The sequence below is a fragment of the Macaca fascicularis genome, chromosome 1 (genome assembly GCF_037993035.2).
Source record: "Macaca fascicularis isolate 582-1 chromosome 1, T2T-MFA8v1.1".
In the NCBI taxonomy this organism is placed as follows: domain Eukaryota; kingdom Metazoa; phylum Chordata; class Mammalia; order Primates; family Cercopithecidae; genus Macaca; species Macaca fascicularis.
The window spans coordinates 187,535,254-187,553,942 of record NC_088375.1 but is presented as its reverse complement, the minus strand read 5'-3'; the positions used below and the strand labels follow the sequence as shown (position 1 = coordinate 187,553,942).

Sequence of the window (18,689 nt, the reverse complement as noted above, 5' to 3'; positions counted from 1 at the left end):
GCCTAAAAGTTATCATAGCAACTAATTTACCAAATAACTTGTGTTAGGCCATTTTTGCATTGCTCTAAAGAAACATCTGAGACTGGGTAATTTATAAAGAAAGGAGGTTTGAAGTGGTGGGGAGGGGGGTAGGCGCCATACACTTTTTAAGCTTTTAAATGACTAGATCTCACCTGAACTCACTATCTTGAAGATAACACCAAACCATGAGGGACCCGCCCCTGTGACCCAAACACCTCCTACCAGGCCCCACCTCCAGCATTAGGGATTACAATTCAACATGAGATTTGGGTGGGAACAAACATCCAAACTCTATCAACCTTCTCATAGTAGAACACCTTCTAGAGTAGGCTTTAGTAATGGTTCCTCTTCTCTTGGCACATGTTTAGTAGAAAGAGACATTGTTTTGTTGAATTAATCTGCAGTCTAAATTCAGGCTCCAAAACTCCTTAGACATTTTAATTAGATGTGGCCTTGGCCAGGTGCAGTGGCTCACGCCTGTAATCCCAGCACTTTGGGAGGTCAAGGTTGGTGGATCACCTGAGGTCAGGAGTTCGAGACCAGCCTGGCCAACACAGTGAAACCGTGTCTCTACTAAAAATACAAAAATTAGCTGGGCGTGGTGCCACACCCCTGTAGTCCCAGCTACTCAGGAGGCTGAGGCAGGAGAATCACTTGAACCTGGGAGGTGGAGATCACAGTGAGCCGAGATCATGCCACTGCATTCCAGCCAGGGTGAAAAAGTAAGACTCTGTCTCAAAAAAAATTAGATATGGCCTTAAATTAGATGTGGTAATAAGTGATCAAATTAGACTTTGCCTAAAAAGCTTAGGCTCCATTTTTACTATTAAGATAGCTTCTTGTTTGGTATAAACATTACAGGACTCCCAGTGATAAAGGTACTTGATGAGGCTGTCAGTTGATTCACTTTCTCTGTTTCAATAGTGTGCAATATAAATCGTACCTACATTCATTGAGTGAAACTGAGGGCTAAACAGAAGACACTTGAAGTGGCATTGACAATTCCATTATGTAAACTTACCCCAATAAAACATGTAAGCGAATTTTTATGCTATTTATTAAAATAACTAAAGCCCCAAACAATGTGCATGGAAACACAGGGCAAGACATTGCCATTTACATGTCTTAATTTTAATCATCATTGCCATTTACATGTCTTAATTTTAACTTGAAAGAGCAATGATGTAGGGAAAGATGCACTAACTGGTCCGTGGCTCCAGTGGGGAACAGTAGGGAGCCACCATGTTGCTATACTTGGGCTTGCTACTATAAAGCGGTATCAGGTTGTCTTGGAAAGCCACAGCTGGGTTGAAAATGGATCCAAAGTCTATGTATTTCCAGTTTACATATCAACTTTGATGTGAAACGACATCTCAATTTAACTTCATCAGAAAAGCTTTATCTTTCAAGTCAATGAAGACTCTTTCATCTATATTCAAATATAACAATTTAAGACCTTTTAAAAAAAGTTGTGGGGGATGTGCCAGGAAAGAACTGATACACTCAACGACTTGGATGTATCTTAGGACATCATGCCAAGTGAAAACAGCCAATTTTAAAAAGGTACACACTGTATGATTCCTTTTATATAAAAGATTCTTAAAATGCCAACATTCTAGTGGTGGAGAACAGATCACTGGCTGTTGGAGGTTAGGGTTGGAGAGACCATGTTTCAAAAGACTACCACTAGGGAGTTTGTGGTGATGGAATAGTTCTGTATGCTGACTATGGTAGTAGTTATGTGATTCTATAAAAGACAAAATTTCAGCCAGGCGCAGTGGCTCACGCCTATAACCAGCACTTTGGGAGGCTGAGGTGGGCAGATCACGAGGTCAGGAGTTAGAGACCAGTCTGGCCAACAAGGTGAAACCCCGTCTCTACTAAAACTACAAAAATTAGCCAGGCGTGGTGGTGTATGCCTGTAATCCAGGCTACTCGGGAGGCTGAGGCAGAAGAATCACTTGAACCCAGGAGACAGAGGCTGCCGTGAGCCGAGATCACGCCACTGTACTGCATCCTGGGAAACAGAGCAAGACTCCATCTTGAAGAAAAAAAAAGGTAAAATTTCATACGGCTATACACCAAAAAGTAAATAAATGAGTGCGTGTAAACACTTGTGAAACCTGAGAGGTCTGTGGTTCAGTTACTAGCATTATAGCCAATGTCAATTGCTTGCTTTTGTTCATTTACTATGCTTATGCACGATATTATCACTGGAGGACACTGGAAGAAGAGTATATGGGAACTCTGTATTATTTTTGTAATTTGGGGGCAGGCTAAGAGTTTTTTAAAAAGTGGGGAATAAACTAAAACAGAGAACAAAGGAAAATAGTCAATCTAGACATTTTTATTAAGTTCTATTAAAAAATATTAAGACATTTGAAAAACTCAGAAAGTTTATAAAACATACTCATACTCAATAATTTTCTTATTCTTTGATAGCCAGCGTGACATGTTGAAGATGTTACACTAAAACCAACCCACCACACTGCAAAAAGTTGTATCTCCAGAGTTTACTAAACATGCATCCTAATTCAGAGGAAATACTCTTGTCTAAAAGAGTGTTATTTTTATTATTTTCAAAAATAACTTTTCCCTTAAACTCAGAAAGGGCTGATTTCGCTAATTTACCCAATACCATGATAACTTATGTTCTTGTAGTGATATGGGATAAATGCAGAGATGAAACATGCTAGAACTTCTTAAAATGTACAGTATAGCTGGGCGCAGTAGCTCATGCCTGTAATCCCAGCACTCTGGGAGGCCGAGGCGGGCGGATCACCTGAGGTCGAGAGTTTGAGACCAGCCTGACCAACATGGAGAAAATCTGTCTCTACTAAAAATACAAAATTACCCAGGCGTTGTGGCACATGCCTATAATCCCAGCTACTTGGGAAGCTGAGGCAGGAAAATCACTTGAACCTAGGAGGCAGAGGTTGCAGTGAGCCGAGATCGTGCCACTGCACTCCAACCTGGGCTACAAGAGCAAAACTCCATCTCAAAAAAAAAAAAAAAAGTAAAAAAAGTACAGTATAAAAGAGCAGTTGAGACTCAGAGCTGGATAGTATTTATCTACTTAAATTTGTAGGAATAACTGATCTCAGGGTTTGTTTTTCTTAAAGGTTTCAGTGATGTTGAACAACTCTATTTGAACAATGAGAACTTAGTCCTATCACTAGTCAGCCATCTCACAGAAAAAGTCACTCTTCCCAGTTGGCTGCTACCAAGAAACAGACTGACTCCAGAATGATCAGGAAATCCCAAAACTACCACAAGGCTCTCTGGCTTCCCTAAGTATCTTCAGGAGACACCCTGTCCCTGTATTAAAAGAGCAGGGAGTTAAAAGGTTAAAATAATTTTGGTAACTGTCTGAGATGTTTTACATCTAAGAAGGTGCCTACTGAATTCATGCTATTCATCTGCTTTAGAGTTTCAGAAGGTTGCAGACTTTCAGGAAAAATTGCAATGTCCCTTTCATTTTCTTTCTCAAGATGTTGAGTGAACTCTGCTTTCCCGGTTCGAAGGTTCACTGCAGGACTTGGTTTAAGGTTCTTTAATAAGAAAGCTGGCTTTTCAGTCAACTGCTGTTTTGCTTTTGTCTGCAAAACTTCATTTGTAATATTTCTTAATACTGGCATATCTGCGTTGGTGCCCACAGATTCACAGTTAGAACAATTAATTATTTCATGGTCATTCTTAGAAGGCTCTTTCTGACCACCAAGCTGTTCAGGTATGGACGTATGGTTCTGATTCAATAAATGTTCACTCTTGCTATTTGCATTGTCGGGAGGCTCCTCTTCATCTTCACTATTGTCACTGCTTTGTAGGAGTCCATATCTCTTCATATATTTTTTGGTTGCAAATGACATGTTGTTTGGTGAAATTAAACTAAGCCCTACTGTGCTTCTGTCTGTATTAATATGGAGAAGGCTGAATGGGTCACAATTATTTTGGTTTGATCGAGTGACAGACAGTTGTGACAGCTGATTTTCATTTAAATATTTCAGAGCTATAGCATTTGCCTCCATGCTCAAATCCACACCATTGGGGCTTAAGCCACTCATGCCAACATTAGCAAATGACATGCAGTTTAATCCAGAGATCACTGCTTCTGGGCTGATGCATGCCAACACACTGAAAGACACAAAGCAGTAAACCATCATTTACCATATTCTAACTAATACCTAGTTCTCAATGCGTTCCATTCTATACAAGCAACAAAAGATCTTCAGCTTTAAGTTCATGGTCCTTTTATCTAAGTACTCAGACATCTAAGTCTTGATGATCCAGATACACAAAGGCTAGATATGGGCTGGGTACAGTGGCCCAAGCCTGTAATCCCAGCAGACTGGGACACTGAGGTGGGAGGATTGCTTAAAGCCAGGAGTTCAAGATCAGCCTAGGCAATATAGCCAGATCTTGTCTCTACAAAAAAATTTAAAAATTGGCCAGTCATGGTGGTACACATTTATAGTCCCAACTACTCAAGAAGCTGGAGGATTGTGTGAGCTCAAGAGTTCAAAGTTACAGAGAGCCATGATCATGCCACTGTACTCTAGCCTGGGCAACCGAACAAGACTCTGTCTCTTAAAAAATAAAAAATAAATAAAAAATTTAAAAAGGGATAAAAATAATAGCCTAGAAGGTAATCCATGATTTACAGGTTGAAAGTGGAATACAAATTAATTTTCCTAAATCTGTATATCAGTCATGGTTTTAACAACAAATACAAGGCCTCAAATGTAAAAGTCATTCAACATAGCTATGAGTCATTTAATTTATGACTATTAACCCAAATAGCACAAGAGATCAGCTAATGTTTAATGTAAAGTAAAACATAAAAATAAAATCAAACACAAAACACATTTGATTATATAACAGTACAAGCTTTGGTAAGTAGCTCAGAAAATTAAATTGTTCATAGTTGAGGAGATTCCATTTGCAATGAATAAAAAACATCAACCAGTCTCTGGATATGGGCTTATACACACACACACACACGAATACTTTTTTCATTAGTCATAATCTTCAACTTACTTTGATTAGTGTTAAGTCAACTGACTTACCTTTTCCTTAGTATCACATATATAATAAATAGCTGCTATTTTTTTTTGTTTTTTGAGACAGGGTCTTGCTCTGTTGCCCAGTCTGGAGTGCAGTGGCAACTGCATGTCATTTGCTAATGCTGGCACAATTACAGACTCAGGCTGGTCTCAAACTCCTGAGGTCAAGTGAGCCTCCCTCCTCGAACTCCCAAAAGTGATGGGATTACAGGCATGAGCCACTGCACCCAGCCTGCTAATTATTGAGTCCTTATATATGCCAGGTACTCTGCTAAATGCTTTACATGCATTATTCATATACATTCCTCACAGTAACCTTTCTCAGGGAGGTATTCCCTATTGAATATTTCTATTTTATTCTCCATTTCAACACCTTACATTCCCTTTCCACTACTTTTCTGTTTTCTTTTTGGCACTTATCGCGGTCTATACATTGAATACACATATCTACATATTCAATCAATGCTTGATTCTTATTTACTGTCTAGCACCCTCATGAAAGCCAATGAGGGCAGAGTTTTGTCTGCTCCCCCGGCCCCCACTGCAGTATCTTTGATGCCTGGGACACGTAGTAGGCACTCAGTAAGTACTTGTTGAATGAATAAAAGAAGTAGGTACTATTGTTATATTTATTCTCAGTTGAGAAAGCTGAGGAATAGAGATTTGAGCTAATTTTCTCAAGCTAAGTAGTACATAGCAAGCTGAGATAAACCATGACTGCCTTACTCTCTAGGGCTCTGTAACCACTGTTTTACTGTACTATATTCAGTAACTTGGATTTTTTCCATCAGAGTCCTTTGTGCACTATTTGTTGTGGTGAACATTATATTCTAGTCAAATATGCTATGGCTTTCTACATCATCCCATGAAGAAATTCAGCTGTTTTATATGTGCTAGCCACTGCTTGCATTCACAGACCCACAAAAATCAAACAACCATTATGTATTTTCATTCTTATAAGCACCTGAAATTTGCAAAAAACTGTTTCCAACCATTAATAATCCCTGAAACCAGGCTAGGCATGGTGGCTTATGCCTGTAATCCCAACACTTTGGGAGGCCGAGGTGGGCAGATCACCTGAGGTCAGGAGTTCGAGACCAGCTTGGCCAACATGGCGAAACCCCATTCTACCAAAAATACAAAAAAAATTAGCCAGGCGTGGTGGCGGGCGCTGTAATCCAGCTACTCTGTAGCCTGAGACAGGAGAATCGTTTGAAGCCAGGAGGTGGAGGCTGCAGTGAGCCGAGACTGTGCCACTGCACTCCAGCCTAGGCGACAGTGAGACTCTGTCTAAAAAAAAAAAAAAAAAAAAAAAATTCCCTGAAACCAGTGATGCCATCACCAAACAATGGAACAGTGTGCTCAATAATGCTGGTCTTTATAACCTTGAAATTCTTCCTTAACCTTCTTGGCATTTAATGCTTTGAAGACTATTTTAATAAGATTAAAGAGATACTACTAATTTATCCAGACATTATTCTTTCATTCATAGTGACAATACTTTTGGAAGTCTTTTTCTACTTTGCCTATTTCCTCAGTCTATAGATAATATTAATGTAAATAATGTGATAAAAGCAAAGAAAACTTCTAATTCAAAATGTTAAATATTTAAAGAAAGCAGATCTAATTTGGGTGTTTTTTTTAAATTAATTTTTTTTTTTTGAGACAAGGTCTCACTCTGCCACTAAGACTGGAGTGCAGTGTTGCAATAATGGCTCACTGTGGCATCGACCTCCCAGACTCAAGTGACCCTCCTACTAAAGCCTCGCAAGTAGCTGGGACTACAGGTGCATACCACCATGCCCAGCTAATCAAAAATTTTTCTTTTTGTAAAGATGGGGTCTCACTATGTTGTTCAGGCTGGTCTTGAACTCCTGAGCTCCAGTGATCCTCCCAAAGTGCTGGGATTACAGGCGTGAGCCACCATGCCCAGCCTCTAATTTTAAGTAGAGCTTCTTTTATAGAATGGTTAAAAGATCCATAAAGTAGTTAATATCAGTTTAGAAGGCTATTCAAGTTTCAATGCCTGACACAAGCTAGCCAATTTCAATTTGGAGGGTGGGGCAGGGGCAATGAGATATCATTACTTTAATAGCAAAACAAATCAAGACAGGCACAGTGGTATGCACACCTGTAGTCCTAGCTTCTCAGGAGCCTGAGGCAGGAGGATTGCTTGAGCCCAGGAGTTCAAGGGGCCAGCCTAGGCAAAATAGAGACCACATCGCTAAAAAAACAAATCAATAATACTCAGAACCAAAGCATATAAACACCAGGGTAATTAAGAGGAAAAGCAAAAAGGAATCCGCTCCACTAATCAAATCCTAAAAGCCTAAGCACAAATATATGCCTATGTTAAAATCTCATTAGATGTGCAGCTACAAGGAATGATGAAAGTCCATGAACAAATCTGAGTAAGAGAGCCATATGCCAACCATTTATGGGAAGCTCTAAAATTATTCCAACTCAGATGAAAATCAAGACTGCCATCTCTACAAATAAAAATAAGCCGGGTGTGCTGCTGCACACCTGTAGTCCCAGTTACTCAGGAAGCTAAGGTGGGAGGATCACTTGAGCCCAGGAGATTGAGGCTGCAGTGAGCCATGATTGTGCCACTGCACTCCAGCCTGGGCAATAGAGCGAGACCCTGTCTCTCAAAAAAAAAAAAAAAAAAAAAAATCAACTTTGATTCATGATCCTATTTGAATCCAGATTAGTTATCTACTACTTATCCTAAACAGAGTTTTTCAACTACTAACCAGATAGCCAGGAAGCAAGGTAAAGAAGCAACTAGAGAGACTGCTTGAGACAGGTTTTGAATTCAAAAAGTCGCTCCAATTGGGAACCTATGTGTAGAGGTTGCTTCTAGACCTCGAACCCACAATCTCCATTTCCTGCACAATTTCTAGGTTTGTCTGGCACCCTCTTTCCCTGCCTTCCTGCCTTTAGACTCTCTTAATCTCTGCGGGATTCTATTAACAGGAAAATAGAAAGCAGGTCTTCCTTCCCCTGCCTTAGCCACTCTTCTGGTGGAATGATGTGCTCCTGGAGTCCAGAATTGGAACATGAAATGAGTTTTCACAATACAATGATGAAAGATGTCTGGTTTACAGAGCTAGAGGAACAGTATGGATTATAAGGATTAGTTTCCTAGAATATTTAACCTATAATTTGTAATAGTTTCTATAGAAAAATGTGTCTTAAATTCTAAACAACTGCCTTATAAACTTTTAGTGTACCAGTTATATTATACCTACACACGTTAAAAAGATAACAATATAAGGTCTTAAATACTGACAGTAAATACTACAAAGACACTAAAAATGAACCTTCACTGTACGCTTCAGTGATGACCTGAGTAGGAGGAATGTTGTTTGTTCAGCAAATGACTCATTGAAGGCCCACTAAGTTAGTGGTAGAGGCAATGAGGATTTAGAACTATGCAAAATCTTCGCTGGATGTGGTGGCTCATACCTGTAATCCCAGCACTTTGGGAGGCTGAGGCTGGCAGATCACAAGGTCAGGAGTTCGAGACCAGCCTGGCCAATATAGTGAAATCCCATCTCTACTAAAAATACAAAAATTAGCTGGGCGTGGTGGTGTGCACCTGTAGTCCCAGCTACTCAGGAGGAAGGCTAAGGCAGAAGAATTGCTTGAACCTGGGAGGCAGAGGTTGCAGTGAGCCAGGATCATGCCACTGCACTCCAGCCTGGGCGACAGAGTGAGACTCTGTCTCAAAAAAAAAAAAAAAAAAAACTTGCTGAAAATGCTGTCACAAGTACATGCTACAATTTACTGAGAACAAGGTAATTTAAGAGTACAAAACATCGGCCAGGCGCAGTGGCTCACACACGTAATCCCAGCACTTTCGGAGGCCGAGGCAGGTGGATCATCTGAGGTTGGGAGTTCAAGACCAGCCTGACCAACATGGAGAAACCCGGTCTCGACTAAAAGTACAAAATTAGCCGGGCATGGTGGCGCATGCCTGTAAGCCCAGCTACTCAGGAAGGCTGAGGCAGAAGAATCGCTTGAACCCGGGAGGCGAAGGTTGTGGTGAGCCGAGATCACACCATTTCACTCCAGCCTGGGCAATACAAAAGAAACTCCATCTCAAAAAAAAAAAAAAGAGTACAAAACATCAATACACTCTGAGAGGTCCAAAGAGGTGACATCTGAGTTCAGCTTTGAAGGATAAGAAGGATTTTGGCAAGGAGAAAGGTAAAAAAGAGCATCTCAGATAAAAGTAACATCAAGGAGTCTTGCAAGTGCCAATGGCAAGTAGGCTGGAACTTGGTAGAGAGTGGTAGGCCATTATACTCAAAAACTAAGTTTAAGTCAAACTGAAACAATGCGAATTAATCAGGTAGGCCTCAGATAGGCTGGGAGGACATTCCAGACGTAAGCCTAAGAAAACTGGGAAACAAAATTTGACTCTTATGTTGGAGAAACTATTGCAGTACAGTTTCATATTTAATCAAAATGACATAGAGATGATGGCACATGCCTCTGGTCCCAGCTACTCAAAAAGCTGAGGCAGGAGGATTGGCTTGAGCCCAGGAGTTTGAGGTTACCTAAATTATGATTGTATCATTGTATTCCATTGTATTCCAGGGTGACAGGCCTGGGTGACAGAGCAAGATCCTATTTTTAAAAACTAAAAAAAAAATTTAAATATACAGAAATTGCATCAATAATAAAATATAACTTTTAAAACTTTAAGGTATTTTTGGTCTTAATTAGTACAGATCTTTAAAAGGGACCATTTTGATGTAATTACAACACAGTATGAAAATACTCTTAAAGTTAGCTACCTCTCCTATGTGATTCCATGGCATTCTCTATCCTCCCATTTCACAGCAGGTATAAAAGATATTGACTATCTGTGTCTTCCCCACTGAACTGTAAACTCTATGAGAACAAAGATGTCTTTCTTTACCAGGTTATTTTGTGTATTATGATATCTCTTATAAGCTGGCTCACAGTAGAAACTCAGTATGCATTTGTTGAAGTTAATGTATTGGTGAAATGGTAGCTGGCATACATGTATACATGTAGCTGGTAATAATACTCTTTCAGAAAGCAACTTAGCAACGGCTTTAAAATTTTTGTATCATTTTACCTTAGTCTTTCCATTTCCAAGATTCTATTCTAAAACTGAAAAGCAATATTTGCAAAAGATCATCATAGCAACATTTAAAATAGTAAGAAACTGCAACTAACGTGACAAGTTCGTTCTCAGTTCTGACAAGAGGGGAAGGGTTAGGATACATAGCCTCTATCTTACAACATGGATAAAAAACTCCAAAAATGCTAGCCTCGCTCTTCTACACTATTGGCAGGAATATAAACTGGTACAACTATTTGGTGAGCAATGGTAGTAGTATCTACTAAGACTATTCAGGAATTTATCTTACAAAGATACTTGTACCTGTAGAATGATGTTCACTTAGGATTGTTTGAAATAAAAAATAAGAGATTTGGCTTAAAGGTCCATTAATAGAGCACTGGGATTCAATAAATTCTAGTACAAGGGTACAAAAGAATATTATGCAGCTGTTTAAATACATGAGAAAGAACTGTATATCCCTATAAGGAAAAGTATCCAAGATATTATAATACCATGTTTAAAAAAAAACAAAAACAAAAAAACAGACCAGGTGCAGTGGCTCACGGCTGTAATCCTAGCACTTTGGGAGGCCAAGGTGGGAAGATTGCTTGAGTCTAGGAGTTTGTTTGAGACCAGACTGGGCAAAACAGCAAGACCCCATCTCTGCAAAAAATAAAAAATTAGCCAAGTAGTGGTGCATGCCTGTAGTGCCAGCTACTCAAAAGGCTGAGATGGGAGGATCACTTGAGTCCACGAGGTTGAGGCTGAAGTGAGCTGTGATCACGCCACTGCACTCCAGTCTGGGTGACACAGCGAGACTGTCTCAAAATTAAAACAAAAAAATCAAATCACAAAGTTTATCACATACACATATACGTGAACATGCATGGAACATTTCTACAATACAAAAGAAATGGTTAAGAGAAGTAACTTTTTAAAAATTTTTGTGAGACAGTCTTGCTCTGTCGCCCAGGCTGGAGTGCAGTGGCGCAGTCTCGACTCACTGCAAGCTCCGCCTCCAGGGTTCATGCCATTCTCCTGCCTCAGCCTCCCAAGTAGCTGGGACTACAGGTGCCTGGCACCCAGCTTGGCTATGTGTTTTTAGTAGAGACAGGGTTTCACTGTGTTAGCCAGGATGGTCTCGATCTCCTGACCTCGTGATCTGCCCACTTCGGCCTCCCAAAGTGCTGGGGATTACAGGTGTGAGCCACTGAGCCCGGCCTTTTTTTTTTTTTTTTTTTGAGACTGAGTCTTGCTCTGTGGTCCAGACTAGAGTACAGTGGCGCGATCTCGGCTCACTGCAACCTCCAACTCCCGGGTTTAGGCAATTCTCCTGCCTCAGTCTCCTGAGTAGCTGGGATCACAGGCTCCTGCCACCGCGCCCAGCTAATTTTTGTATTTTTAGTAGAGACAGGGTTTCACCATCTTTTGGCCAGGCTGGTCTCAAACTCCTGACCTCGTGATCCACCAGCCTGGCCTAAGAGAAGTAACTTTGGAATAGTCAGGCAGGAATGTGGGGAGTTGTGGCTTTTGCATTTTATCTTACACTCTCTTCTGTATTGTTTGTTTTTTAAAACCATCAATTTTTCTTTTTTTTTTTTTTGAGACGGGAGTCTCACTCTGTCGCCCGGGCTGGAGTACAGTGGCCGGATCTCAGCTCACTGCAAGCTCCGCCTCCCGGGTTTACGTCATTCTCCTGCCTCAGCCTCCCGAGTAGCTGGGACTACAGGCGCCCGCCACCTCGCCCGGCTAGTTTTTTTTGTATTTTTTTAGTAGAGACGGGGTTTCACTGTGTTAGCCAGGATGGTCTCGATCTCCTGGCCTCGTGATCCGCCCGTCTCGGCCTCCCAAAGTGCTGGGATTACAGGCTTGAGCCACCGCGCCCGGCCAAAACCATCAATTTTTATTACTTTTTAAATTAGAAAACAAAAAATAATTAACAGAAAATATGCTAGCCTTAGTAATGTAATCTCCAGACTTTATTTTTTTTTTTAATAAGTTATGTGCTGAGGTCATCTTTGGTAGAAAGGAATCTGAACAGAAGGACATGACCAGTTGGGCACATTCCTAGAAAAAAGAAATGGTTTTGTTTTTTAGATGGCACGATTGTGTAACTGTACATCCAGTAGCTGGCACAGACCTTATCACCTCCAGAAAGACTTTTCAGATGCTACCAAGCGAAACTCCTTTCTCTTTCCTCAAGTCTCCTATTTTGTTGGCCTATCCAGCCAGGAGTCATCCCATAATATCTCTCAAATTACTTATGTATGTAACCCTCTCTCCCACAAAAATGAAGAATCTCTTATTCATCATGCATATGGTAGGCCCTGAATAAATGGTGAATCAACTGAATTGAGGCACAAACATAACTTTTCTGATGAGATTGCCACAATACATCTAGCCAATGATGGGCAAAAATAAACAAACATTTTTAAAAAATAAAATTTATTCTCCCTTTAAAACAAAATTGTAAAAGTTACCTGGCGTGATCCACGTTATGTGCATTTTTCTTCACTTTAGTGGGAGAATCAATTTTTACTCCAAGGCTTCTTAGTTGCTTAAGAGTTGCATTAAGAACACAATCTTTGTCCACCAGTCTTGAATGATGTGTGTTTTTCTTTGTATGGTAAACGTTTTGGGTTCTGGTGCATTCATGACTGATAATTACTGCTTTGGTAGATGGCTGCTCAGTTTCCTTGGAGGAACTACTCAATAGGTGGTTTACTTGACCCTGACAAAAAGAAAAAAAAATTTTTTTTGAAAAATCACTATTAACAATGTTAGGGCTGGGTGTGGTAGTTCATGCCTATAATCCCAGCACTTTGGGAAGCCGAGGCAGGAGGATCGCTTGAGCCCAGGAGTTCAAGACCCTGGGCAACACAGTGAGATCCTGTCTCTACAAAAAACTAAAAATTAGCTGGGCATGCTGGCACACGCCTGTAGTTCCAGCTACTAAGGAGGTTGAAGTAGGAGGACCACTTGAGTCACAAGGCTGAGGCTGCAGTTAGCCGTGATTGTGCCACTATATGCTGCATGACAAAGTAAGACTCTGTCTCTAAAAAAAGAAAAATTTTTAAAAAGTTAAAAAACAATTTTACAATAAGACCTTAATGATACAATAAGGCCAGGGAAAATCAGTATCTTGTTAAATTCCACAAAGTATCAAGTAGGCAGGTATTACGTATCATTTGCAGGTATTATGGAGTTTTTACAGAAGCACATCCTAATGAACAATTTCATCAGACCCTAGAGAAAACAGAATGTTTGTTCAGACTTCATTCACTCAAAAACCAACATAGGCTGGGCACAGTGGCTCACACCTGTAATCCCAGTCCTTTGGGAGGCCAAGGTGGGCAGATCACTTTAGGTCAGGAGTTCAAGACCAGCCTAGCCAACATGGTGAAACCCTGTCTCTAACAAAAATACAAAAATTAGCCAGGTGTGGTGGCACGTGCCTGTGGTCCCAGCTCTTCGGGACGCTGAGGCGTGGGAATCACTTGAACTCAGAAGGCCCAGGTTGCAGAGAGCTGAGATGGCGCCACTGCCACTGTACTCCAGCCTGGGTGACAGACAGACTCTGTCTAAAAAAAAAAATAAATAAATAAATAAAATAAATAAAAAAAAATAAAAACGATCATATTTAAAAATCATTTGAGTACAGGCGCATGGCTCAAACCTGTAATCCCAGCACTTTGGGAGGCCAAGGCGGGCCAGGAGTTCAAGACCAGCCTGACCAACATAGTGAAACCCTGTCTCTGCTAAAAATACAAAAATTAGCCGGGTGTGGTGGCGTGCACCTGTGGTCGCAGCCTCTTGAAAGGCCGAGGCAGGAGAATCACTTGAACCTGGGAGGGATAAGCTGCAGTGAGCTGAGATCATGTCACTGCACTCCAGCCTGGGCAACAGAGTGAGACTCTGTCTCAAAAGAAAAGAAAAAAAAAAAAAGCCAGGTGTGGTAGCAGGTGACTGTTAGTTCCAGCTACCTGGAAGGCACGAGAATCGCTTGAACCCGGGAGGCAGAGGTTACAGTGAGCTGAGATCATGTCACTGCACTCCAGCCTGGGCGACACAGCAAGACCCTGTCTCAAAAACAAACAAACAAACAAACAAAAACAAACAAACCTCTTTTGAGTAATTCTCCAAGTATTTTTGAAGATTTATGCTAAATTTTTTATAAAGAACTTTTAAATAATGCTTTCATTTGAAAAGTGATAATATGTTTCAGTTATAAATTAGGCCTTTATGATATTCACAGAATTAGGCTCCTTTTCTTCTCACCTTCTAAAAGTAAGAACGACCTGTGATACTATTTCTGCATATTTCATTCCCTGAGCATACAAGCTGCTAGCACCAGTCTAGGACCTAGCAAGCAAATAACAAATACGTTTTCATTGATGAATACATAGGGCCCTGTGAAGTATGTTTAATTAGCCTTCTCACAAATGGACAAATCAAATGTTCTACAATTTGGATGAAAGTAACAGTCAGGGTTTCTCTATCTTTTAAGTCCCAGATCACATTTTAAGTTTTATAAGACTAGTTCCTCCAATCAGAATTATCCCTTTTATTCTGTGTTCTCTTTGCTTTTCACTACTACTCCTCAACAGCCTGTCTTATAATTGTTTACTAGTCTGCATGTGCTGTTGTTTCCCCTAGGCTCTCAAGGGCACAGAGTGTCATATTCACCTTTATATTATCGATTTCACTGAGCCTACTGTCTTAGACTAAGCTAAGTATTTAATAAACATCGGCTTACCTAAACTAAAATCAGTAAATATTATCATAAATATCCCACTACTTTCCAATTTTCAAATTTCCAAGAAACTTGCTTATTTTCTAATACTAATTTTGGTTTGAATTAGGCATATCAATATTTATACTTTAAAAATAAAGCTGTGTTTTTCTAAGTACTTAAGTATATTTACAGTAAATTACTGAATTTAAGTTATAATTTATGAAAAGCTAAAAGAAATGCTACATTGTTAATTAGGCAAAAATCTTTTTATGTTAAGGTCTCCATCAGTTTAAACCTAGGAAAAGCTTAACTAGTATATCCTATACTAAATAACCTTCTCAAAAAGATGAAATGATCTACATTTTCTTACCAATAAATCCTGGTAAATTTTCTGGTTATCTGATGGTTGATGAGGCAAGGGTTGCATTACTTGCTCAATTTTTGGTTCCTCTGATGTTTCAGAATTGTTACTGGCACCCCCTGTTGGTCCAGTCTGTAAACACATGCTTATACTTTCTGCCAGCTGGCCATTTGGAAAGAACACAGGTACATCAGGTTCTTTTCTCACAACTAGAGAAGAGCTGCTGGGAAGGATATATAATGTGTTAGTCACTGAGGTACCTTTAACATATAATTGAAATGTAGTAACTTTACAAGAAAGGGTTAAGACTCAAGCAGCATCTGGTTTGTATTTTTAGCTCTTAGTGATGCTACATAAACATCCCATCTTAGCCAGGTGCATGGCATGCCTGTAATCTGTGTTTTGGGAGAGCAAGGCAAGAGAAGTCTGAGGTGAGAAGTTCAAGATCAGACTGGGGAACACATGAAGACCCCACTTTCACAAAAAATTTGTTTTAATTAGCTGAGTGTGGCACCATGCACCTGTAATCCTAGCTGCTCAGGAGGCTGAGCAAGAGAATCACTTAGTCCAGGAATTCGAGGCTGCAGTGAGCTATGATTGTACCATGTACTCAGCCTATGCATCAGAGCAAGGTCCTGTTTCTACAAGAAACAAAAATGAAAACACTCCATTTTAACAGACTGCATATAAACGAAACCATGGTACCTTTTAACTTGTGTTACTTATATTTAAGACAACTTTCTTTGAAGCCTGGAAAACAAGCTGTTGACTTCTCCTGAACTTGATGGCAATGGAAATTTTTAGAGCATTTAAATATTTTAGATATGTTATTTGTTCATTTCAAGTTTTTTATTTTTATTTTTATTTTTTTTGAGACAGAGTCTCACCGTGTCAACCAGGCTAGAGTGTAGTGGCGTGATCTCGGCTCACCGTAACCTCCGCCTCCCAGGTTCAGGCGATTCTCCTGCCTCAGCCTCCTGAGTAGCTGGGATTACAGGCGTGTGCCACCATGGCTGGCTAGTTTTTGTATTTTTAGTAGAGATGGGGTTTCACCATGTTGGACAGGCTGGTCTCAAACTCCTGACCTCAGGTGATCTGCCTGCCTTGACCTCCCCAAGTGCTGGGATTACAGGCGTGAGCCACTGCACCTGGCCTCAAGGATTTAAAAATATCTGTCTTGGTGTCTAACCTAGGAAGCGAAAACCAAAATTGAAAAAGAACAAATCCAAAACATTAAAGATTACAAGGGTCCTTAATAAAATAACACCAAGCGCTAGATAGCTCCTTTCACCATGTGAGTACACAACGAAGAGGCATCAACTATGAACCAGGAAATGGGCCCTTACAAGACATTACATCTGCTGGTGTCTCAATCTTGGAGTTTCCAGCCCTCAGAACAATGAGAAATAAATTTCTGTTGTTTATAAGTCGAAATAAATAAATAAATGTCTACACTCTTTAGGGGGAAGAAAAAGAAATAAATAAAAATGCCAAATCTCAACAAAAGATTAAATAAAAAAATCTAAAATGCTTCTAATATGCCAAGTATTATTAGGTATGTCCAAAGCACAACTTCTAAAGAAAAACATGGATCATTTTAAAAGAAAGTCTCTATAAATACTACATACCACTACTCACTGCTGGGAAAAGGTAATCAATAACCAATTAAGCTGCAAGGCAAATAAATTTATCTTTCACAGACTGCTTCAACATCAGAAACACTGATCCAACAAGACATCTAAGGGGGACTGGAAGCCCCAGAGTTGGGTTTCATCTGTGAATACTCAGCAGTGGGAACCAGAGCACGAATCAGACCAAATGTGCGAGAAGGATCCCAGAGAAGCACCAAAACCACCATAGATAACACTGGAGAAGGTATTTATTCCAAATCAACAACCCAAATCGATGCTGAACAAAGATTAGATTTACATCTAGTTATGTGGTGGGATCAGTTAATTAATTGCTCTGAAAAAGCAATTAACTTCATTCTATCCATTAACTCAGATCTGTTTCTAAAGTTAAAAAAAAAAAAAGGGCAGAACAAGGGCATGGTGGCTCACACCTGTAATTCCAGCACTTTGGGAGGCCGAGGCAAGTGGATAACTTGAGGTCAGGAGTTCGAGACCAGCCTGGTCAACATGGTGAAACACCGTGTTCACTAAAAATACAAAAATTAGCTGGGTGTGGTGGCATACACTTGTAATCCCAGCTCCTTGAGAGGCTGAGGCAGAAGGATCTCTGGAACCCAGGAGGTGGAGGTTGCAGTGAACCAAGATCACACCACGGCACTCCAGCCTGAGTGACAGAGCAACACTCTATCTCAAAAACAAAACAAAACGCCGCAACAGATTGGATATTTTTAAAAATTCCAATCCGAAAACCCCCATTATTCTAGGAAGTAGTCTGAGTTTACAGAGTTAAGTCAAGGAGAATAAGTAAAGATCCCATGGTTTGCTCCTCTTTGTCCTCAGTTTCTATAATTATTCTAAATAAACTGCAGACCTAGTTTGGGGCTCACCGCATGGGGAACCAGACACTGGGTCAAACTGTAGTTTTTTTTAATTAATTATTTTTTTTGAAACAGAGTTGGCCGGGCATGGTGGCTCACACCTTTAATCCCAGCACTTTGGGAGGCTGAGGCTGGCGGATCATTTGGGGTCAGGAGTTGGAAACCAGCCTGGCCAACATGGAGAAACCCTGTCTCTACTAAAAATACAAAAATTAGTCGGGCGTGGTGGCAGGTGTCTGTAATCCTAGCTACTTGGCAGGCTGAGGCAGGAGAATCGCTTGTACCCAGGAGGCGGAGGGTGCAGTGAGTCGAGATTGCACCACGGCACTCCAGCCTGGATGACAGAGCAAGACTCTGTTTCAAAAAAAAAAAAACAAAAACAGTCTCTCTCTGTCACCCAGGCTGGAGTGCAGTGGTGTGATCACAGCTCACTGCAGATTCAACTTCCCAGGCTCCAGCAATCCTCCCACTTTAGCCTCCGGAATAGCTGGGGCCAAGGGCTAATTTTCGTAATCTTGGTAGAGACAGGGTTTTGCCATGTTACCCAGGCTGGTCTCAAATATCTTAGCTCAAGCAATTGGTTCACTTTGGCCTCCTAAAGTGCTAAGATTACAGGCATGAGCCACCAAGCCCAGCAAATTCTAAAAATATGGAAATTACTATGATCCTTACCCTGTAGGAACTCAATCTAACATACACAAAAGAGCTTTTCTGTATACTGTGGCACATACAATGAGTGCTTAATTGAATCTTATAATTAAAACATATACTATACTAAAAGGAGATGTTTCTCTGTAGTTTTCTGAAGGGACATGTTTACTGTTTTAACCATGATTGTAATCACAATGATTTAAAATGTCAAATATCACAAGGCTTATAATCTCTAAAAAGTAATC

General features: G+C 40.3%; 1 protein-coding gene across 10 annotated transcripts in view; it reads right to left on the bottom strand.

Moving 5' to 3' along the window:
- Positions 1-2,352: 2,352 nt before the first annotated feature.
- The window catches only part of STIL (STIL centriolar assembly protein), an 80,241-nt gene continuing 63,904 nt past the window's right edge, over positions 2,353-18,689 (bottom strand). For 6 of the 10 annotated variants that reach the window (XM_045371391.3, XM_045371402.3, XM_045371406.3 and 3 more), the window contains 3 exons: positions 15,294-15,507; positions 12,669-12,919; positions 2,353-4,155 (listed from right to left, as the gene is read on the bottom strand). In XM_045371391.3, the coding sequence (XP_045227326.2) occupies positions 3,369-4,155; positions 12,669-12,919; positions 15,294-15,507 (1,252 nt within the window). In that variant the 3' untranslated portion in view covers positions 2,353-3,368. Of the gene's footprint in view, positions 4,156-10,758; positions 10,852-12,668; positions 12,920-15,293; positions 15,508-18,689 lie in introns of those variants that run through there. The other 4 variants (XM_045371397.3, XM_074007418.1, XM_074007428.1 and 1 more) reach the window with 2 other exon arrangements.